Source organism: Pteropus alecto, unplaced genomic scaffold (genome assembly GCF_000325575.1).
Source record: "Pteropus alecto unplaced genomic scaffold, ASM32557v1 scaffold43, whole genome shotgun sequence".
In the NCBI taxonomy this organism is placed as follows: Eukaryota; Metazoa; Chordata; class Mammalia; order Chiroptera; family Pteropodidae; genus Pteropus; species Pteropus alecto.
In genome coordinates, this window is record NW_006435764.1 from 3,378,186 (window position 1) to 3,385,816 (window position 7,631).

At 65.8% G+C, this 7,631-nt stretch overlaps 1 protein-coding gene across 1 annotated transcript in view; it reads right to left on the minus strand.

Moving 5' to 3' along the window:
* TPCN2 (two pore segment channel 2) overlaps positions 1–7,631 on the minus strand; it is a 38,402-nt gene that overhangs the window by 24,950 nt on the left and 5,821 nt on the right. Inside the window, exons 6-13 of the mRNA XM_025046294.1 lie at positions 7,114–7,220; positions 6,456–6,528; positions 4,552–4,654; positions 3,671–3,736; positions 2,739–2,803; positions 2,154–2,251; positions 1,555–1,636; positions 1,287–1,373 (exon numbers count right to left, since the gene is read on the minus strand). Of these exons, the coding sequence (XP_024902062.1) occupies positions 1,287–1,373; positions 1,555–1,636; positions 2,154–2,251; positions 2,739–2,803; positions 3,671–3,736; positions 4,552–4,654; positions 6,456–6,528; positions 7,114–7,220 (681 nt within the window). The remainder of the gene's footprint in view (positions 1–1,286; positions 1,374–1,554; positions 1,637–2,153; positions 2,252–2,738; positions 2,804–3,670; positions 3,737–4,551; positions 4,655–6,455; positions 6,529–7,113; positions 7,221–7,631) is intronic.

The following is a 7,631-nucleotide window of genomic DNA, read 5'->3' on the forward strand; positions in this document are numbered from 1 at the left end:
CAAACACCCGACCGCCCAGACCCCCGCCTCAAACCGCAGTTCCCGACTTCGAACCCGGACGCCGTGGGAAGACGGACATCCCACGGGCCACAGCGCGTGGCGTGAGGTGCGTCAGCATGAAAGTGTCCGCCCGCGTGTCCCCATGACCACCTCCCGTGCCCCACGGAAGATGCCACTGAGAAGGGACACCCCAAACAAGGGCGCAGCAAGCGCGTGCGATGGGCCGAGCAGAGCCTGGCTCAGGGGACCCGAAAGGACTCCAGGACAGCATGTCCCCAAGAAAACCAGCGGACAGGAGCCTGAGGCGCGGAGACAGACGACGAGAGCTGAGAAGTTATGGGCCAAACTGTGTCCCCCAAAATTCCTACGTCAGGGTCCTCACACCCAGTACCTCGGAACGTAACTGTATTTAGAAATACAGTTTTTAAAGAGATAGTAAGTTAAAATGAGGTCACTGGGGTGGGCCCGAGTCCAATGGGACTGTGTCCTCGTAAGAAGAGATCAGGACACAGACACGCAGAGAGACGACCACGTGGGGACACAGGGAGGAGATGGCCGTCTACGGCCCGAGGAGAGAGGCCTCGGGAGGAACCGGCCTGCCCTCCCCTGAACCTCGGGCTCTGGGCTCCAGACTGGGAGACAGTAAATCCCGTTTAATACCTCCCCCACCCCAGGCTGCGGCATTTGTCACTGCAACGAGCCGAGTGACACGATAGTGACACAGAGCTATTAGGGGTCCAGCCAGCAGGAGGTGCCCCGCCCACCCCCTGGAGGCCCAGCAGCTGGCACAGAGCCCCTCCCCGCCAGGCGAGTGGCCTGCGACTCCCCGGCCGTCTCCCAGCACCGGCCCCCACGGCCCCGAAACCCACCACGGAAAACAGGCAGGTTCCGGACACAGCGCTGAGCTGGATGCCGAAGCCCATCTGGCGACTTACAAATCCACGTCAAGGACAAAGGGCAAAGGCTTCAGACAGACTCGGGGACTCCCGGGCAGGGCGCAGAGGAGGAGGGGAGAGGCGGCCATGGAGAGAGCCACCTGGGTGAGGCCGAGCGCAGGCCAGTGCCCGTGTCGGTGGGTTTCACAAAGTCAAGCAACCGTCCTCAGCCTCCAAGGACCAAGCCACCTCTGCTCACACTCACCACCCTAGGAGCCAGAGTCCCCGGGCGGGGCAGTACTGGCACCGGCCACTAAGCCACCCAGGAGATTGACCCACAGGTGCTGCAAACTTCCCGATGACCCTGGGTGGCCCCGGCCCCAGTGGGGGACCCCGCCCGGCCCCCGCTACCTCTTTAGTCACTCTTCTGTCTAGCTCGTTGAAGAGGTTCTGGAACTCGTCCGCTGACAGCAGGCCAGTGCCGTAGGAACGCACCTTCTGCAAAGCAGGGGGCACACAGGTCAGCCCGGGCCCAGGGCAGGGCAGGGAGCCCAGAGAAGGAGCACGGCCACCTAGCCCCACCCGGACTGGACGGGGCCAGCCCCAGAGCCTCTGACCCACACCCTCGTCCCAGAGAAGGGCCCAGCCACGCCTGCCGGGGAGGGCGGGCAGCCGGTACCTCCACGATGGCCTTTCTGTGGGTGCCATCCATCTGGACTTTCTGAAGTACCTGCACGAGGTCCTGGGGCTTCACCCCGACTCTGTGGGGAAAAGCACACACACCCCAGTGAGCCCAGAGCCTCAGTGCCCGGTGGCACCCTGGGCAGCGACAGGAGCCTCGCAGGAGGAACTGGCCATGGGCACAGCACAGCCACTGTCGTCTAAAACCCCGAGAACTGTCGGAGGCCGTACAGAGGCACGGAGCAGTGGGCTGAGGGCCGGGACTAGAGGCTTCCGTGCCAACGCCGACACCGCCTCTAGCCAGGCAGAGCCGGGCCCACGTCCCTCTGCCGCTGACACCAAGTAACGGCACAGCGGGGTGGGGAGGGAGCAGCAGGGTGAGCAGCCAGCGTCCCTCACCAGCCCAGGACCTCAGGGGTCATGAGGACAAACGCATTAGCTCAGACACGCGGACCGCGGAAGCGGGAGCAAGGCCACAGGACAGTCCTCGAGACCCCAGCGGAGCAGGCTCGGCTCAGAGTGCTGCTCAGGAAGCACCCCGGGCACAGCGGCGGCAGCCCCCCTTCCTGAGGGAGGGGCCCCAGAGCCGGCCCTCACCCTCGAGGGTGGGCCTCCCCCTCTGCCGGCGTGCAGAGGACTTCGTAGGCAGCCCGAGTCCCCAGCCGCTTCCGGAACAGTGAGGCCTGGAGAGACTTCTGCAAGGGAGGTTGGCTCTGAGTGACCACACGGCCCGGGCGGCCTCTGAGCGCACCCTGCCCACCCACAGCCTGGGGAGCAGCCCTTCGCCCCTCTGCCTCAGAGCAGGGAGCCCGACGGCCACCGCTGTCATTCACTGAGCTGGGTGTTTCTTAGTGCACTGGGGCCCCCAGCTCCCCACACAGTGGGTTCAGGGTCAGTTGCCTGCAGACCTGTAATCTTCCTGCAGCTTCCCTCTAGAGGAAGTGGGGCAGGGGAGGAAAGCCCTGGGTGGCCCTGGGGACAGCACGGAGGGAGCAGGATGTGACACAGCTCCAGCTAACCCACAAGAGGGAGCCAGGGGGCATCGCAGAAACCACTGCAACCGGGGCCTCCCACCCCCACCCCACCCCCTAGGGGGGCCTGGCCAAGGCCCGCCCCCTCCCGCACCAGGCTGCTCAGCTCAAGTCACGCCCCGCGTGGCGTCCAGGAGGCAGCTTGGCTCACCACCAGGTAGCCCCGGAACTGATTGTAGATGATGGCTGTCAGCAGGTTCATCAAAAACAAGCTCCCTTCAAGAGAAAAGGCCACGGTCGGCGGGGACCACCAGGGCTTGTGGGCCCAGAGCTAGGGGTGGCACCTAGGAGCCCAGAGGATCACACAGGCACGGCAAATCCAGGGGTGCCAGCAAGAAGGGCCTGGACAATCGGATGACCGAGGAGCAGGGAGTAGGGCCTGGGGCGCGTCACTCAACATCCGGCCTCCCTGTCCTCGGCCATGCAACGCAAGTGCCACCTGGCAAGCGTCCTGAGAGCCAGGGGTCTGCCCCCACTGCCCCGGGGGCAGGCGGCACGGAGCCCCCCTCAGCCCATTCCTAGCGACGGGTGTTCGCCCTGAGTCCCAGCAGACCGAGCAGGCAGGCGTGGCCACGGGACGGCGGCCACCCTTCTTCCCCTGGCACCGGAGGGCACCGCTGCTGCAGCCCCCCGCGACTCCCCAGTCACATACCAGCCTGGGTGTGGGAACCGGTACGTGGCCAGAGTCGAGAGCTCCAAAACCTTTAATTACAGAAGAAAAAAAGGCTTCACTACAGCAGTGCTAATTTCGGTGGCTTTAAATGAGTCACAAAGCTCGGTTTAACACGTCCTCCCCAGAAGGGGGTTTCGGGGGGAAATCGGAGCTCGGTCCTTGTCCCCATGGGTTGGTTCCAAATGTCAGGACTTCCTGAAGCTGAGACAGACTCTGGTCTCAGGAATCAGGGGGCCCGCACTCACTGCCCAGCCCTGGCGCTGAGGATGGAGGTCATCAGTGGTCACAGACTGCGAATCAGCCGGTGGGCCACGCTGAAGTGAGTTGCGGAGTCGGGGCGGCCCACATGCCCGAGCGTGCGTCCGGGCAGAACCTTGCCCTGGTAACCCCACAGCTCCTCCTAGACTCACCTATCAGGGTGAAGACTATGAAGAAGATGGCGTAGGCCCGGTTCTTGGAGTACGCAGGAATCATCACTGCGGGGAGGGGGAGCAGAGACGCTGGAACACTCCTAGCCTCAGCGTCTGGTCCGGTCCCCATCACAGCCTGGCCACCTGCCTTCTGCAAAGGTGGCTCTGCTTCGGGGGGCTGGGAGGCCTGGTCCGAACTCCGACCCTCGCATCTCCTCTTGAACCCCCATTAATGGGGAGCTCACCATCCAAGGATGCCCTTCCTCATGCGGAGCTAAAATCTTCCCCCTGCAACCACTCAGCTCTCCCATGGGTGACTCGCCAGGACTCTTGGGACATGTGGGGACAGTGCTCGGGGCCCCGCTGCACAGCTGGGTGTGGAGGCCAAGGGCTGCCCCCCGGAAGGTCTCTACAGTCAGTGACCATCCCTGAGCCCCAGATGAAAGGCACAAGCCGGGGTGGCCGGGCCGCAGCCAAGTCACAGAGGACCGCAGCGCCCCATCCCGGCCACACCCCGGCCGGAGCAGACGGGCCCCACGAGTAACCGCGAAGGGAACGCCAGGGCCACCTGAGACCCCAGGGCCTCTGACGCACACTGCCGGGCCTGCAAGAGGTGGCCACCAGGGGGACCCACTGAACACACTGCTACTGTCCGTTGTAGCTTCTCAGAGGAGTCAGGACAGAAGAGCAAAGAGGGAACAGAGAAAGAAGGACAGAGCAAGAAAGTGAGATAGGAAGGAAAAAAAGGAGAAAATAAGTAAAAAGGGGAAAGAAACAGAAAAGAGGAAGCAGGGAGGGCAGACCCCGCTTTACTCCCGCGGGCTGCAAAGGGGCCTCAGCGCCCGGCCCAGCCCGGCCCGCACACACCGCCCCGCACGCACCGTCGGGGTTGTTGGCGGTGGTCAGCAGCACCAGCAGGGACGTCAGAGCCTCCGGCAGGCTGCGGAAGTAGGTCAGCCTCTCCTTGTCCTGCCCGTCGCCCTGCTAAGAGCAGAGTGGCCACTCTGAGGAGCCACTCGGGCCTCCTCCCCGCCAGCAAAGGCCTGAGGCCGGCAGAGCTCCAGCCTCTGGACCGGCCAGGACGGACCACCCACTGCGGGCTCAGCGCACTTGACCTGCATCTCCCCATCATTTGCCAGCAGGCTCTAAGCTCAAGGCCAGACAAGCCTGAACGCAAGGTCTCTGGGCCCAGGAGCCGGCGTCCAGGGAGGCCACCCCTCCACACGGACACCAGCCCCTGAAGCAGGCCCACCCGGAGCTGCAGTGAGCAGCTCTGGGCGGGCCTGGTGACCGAGACCACACACAGGTGCCGGCCAGCCTGCTTTCGGCCCGACTCTGCCATGCGCTGTACCATGCGCAGTGAGGCCCAAGGTCAGGGGCGAGAGGAACAGAAGACCGTGTCTCAAGAGAGCGCACGGCGGGGTGCCAAGGTGGGGGGAGAGGACGGGGCTGCAGTGGCCCGGGGAGCCCACCTCTCTGGGACTCGGGCCGCACCTGCCCCACTCTGTGTCTGGGGACTCGCAGGCCTGGCACGCACCGCGTGCTTTTTCACACCCGGGCCCCCACCCCTCTCCCTCCTGGGGTGAGGGGGTCCCACTCATTCCCGATGTGTTCTCCAGGTCAGGATGCAGGGGTCCTGAGGGGGGCTGAGGACAAGGAACCCACCCAGGTGGGTCGATGTCACGCCCCTCTGAACTGACAGTGGGAAGGGACCCGGCTGCTCCCCAGGACCCGGACGCCCCACCGCCCCCAGCCCGGCCCCGAGGGGCGGAGCACAAAACCGCAAGGGGGCCTACACCTCACGGGCACCTTGGGGCACTCAGCCTTCCCAGGTCAGGGGCCCACCTCTGGCCCCGTGCCCGCTCTGCCACCCACCCGTCCTGCGTCTGTGGGGCAGCAGCAACAGCACTGTCACTGGGGGCCTGAAATTCTGTCGGCTGGTCCACCTCGGAGCCCAGCTGCACCCGCCACCCACAGATACACAAACACACATGCACACACACATGCACACTCACGCACATGCACACACACACGCACCCACATATGCGCACGTGCACACACACATACATGCACACTCGCACATGGCTGGCCCAGGGGTCAGGGGGACAGTCCTCAGCCTTCTGTCACGGGCAGCAGAGCCCCAACCCCCTAAACGTTGCCATGCCCTAATGAAGAACAGCGCTGGCCGAGCACCGGCCACATTCCCAGGAAGGAGATGCAGGACACCACCAGCTCCGAGGACAGTGACCCCAGCCAGGACAGGAGAGAAGACACGTGGGACCACGGATGTGCAGGGTGGGGGTGCCAAGGCAGGGACCGAGGGCCTGGTGACATGTAGCAGGCCTGTCCACACAGCAGCAAGCTGCCAGGGGCTGGGAAACAGGGAGGGGCTGGAAGGGGGTGCCCAGGTGCAGAGGGCAAAGCCCACAGCTGGAAATGAGGGACGTGGTGAGAGGTGCCTGTCTGGGCAGGTGGACGGGTGAGAGGCAGACAGGTGGTGAGGTCACCCCAAAGACCTCCAGCACCAATCTGAGGGAGCCCGTCCAAGAGGGGTGCAGAGGAAGCCCAGAGCAGACGGGCGCCTTGACGGGTGGCAGCAGGACACTGGCCGTTTGAAGAAAGACACCAAACTTCCGGTAGGCAGGCCACCGCTGACCCTGCTCCGAGGCAGGGAGTGGCCTGTCTGACCCCTTCTCCGCTGGCCGAGAACTACCCAGCAGAGCTCCCACCGGGGAACTGGCCCGGGACCCCTGCGACGGGCCAGGGCACGGAGCACGGCCAGTACCTTCTCCCCGGTGAAGAGCAGCACCCCGAACACGGTGAAGACACACAGGTGGAGCACCAGGAGCAGCAGGACGCTGGAAGGGCGGGCACGGGCCTCAGCACCTGGCAGGCACCCACGTGCCCGACGGGGCAGGCGCCAGGGACCCAGCGACCCAGGGAGCTCCCGGCAGCGGCCCCTGGGCCAGTCCCCTCCTCCGCCCCACAGCCTGCCACGCGCTCGGCCCTGCTGGAGAGTCTTTGCTGTGGCAGGGACAGTTCACAACCCAGGGGCGTGTCCCGAGGGCCCAAGGACCCCAGGGACTGTCTGAGGGGAAGCCCGCTTCCATCCACCTGGGCTGGATGTGAGGGGCGGCCACGAGAGTCCCTGAGGGAGGGGACGGCAGGCAGAGGAAGCAGGACTAGGGGGGCCGGCGGCAACCAGGGGCAGAGTGGAGGGACAGCGGGGAGGGGAGCGGCTGCAGCCACCATGGGCACAGAGGGGAGCATCGCAGCTATCGAAGGACGCAAGGCCACTAATGGATCCAGAACCAAAGGCGTGGGTGCCTGACAGTCGAGCCCTCGGCCAGGGAGACAGCCAGCGCGGACAAAGCCCCCAGCAGCCCCAGACCACGTGCCAGGTGGCACCCCGGCCCGCCATGCAAGCCGGGCACAGAGCCTACCTGGCCATTTCCCACAGCGACCACCTGATGCATTTCAGCGTCTTCTTCATCATGGACGAGTTCTGCAGCAGGAAGAAGGGCCGCAGGAGCCGCCGCAGGCGCAGGGGCTGCAGAGACCGGGGGTGCACTCAGCGCCTGGCCCGGCTCCCCGGGTCCCCAGCCCCCCGCAAGGCCCCGGGCAAAGAGCAGAGATCAGTGCTCACGCCGCAGCCCGCCCAACCCTGCAGGCCCACTGACCCCACAGAGGGGGCGGCCGGCGCACCTCAGTGCTCGCCGTGGGGCAGCCGCCCCCACCCCGGGGCCACTGCCTGCCTCCCCGGGGGTGCACTCAGCGCCTGGCCCGGCTCCCCGGGTCCCCAGCCCCCCGCAAGGCCCCGGGCAAAGAGCAGAGATCAGTGCTCACGCCGCAGCCCGCCCAACCCTGCAGGCCCACTGACCCCACAGAGGGGGCGGCCGGCGCACCTCAGTGCTCGCCGTGGGGCAGCCGCCCCCACCCCGGGGCCACTGCCTGCCTCCCC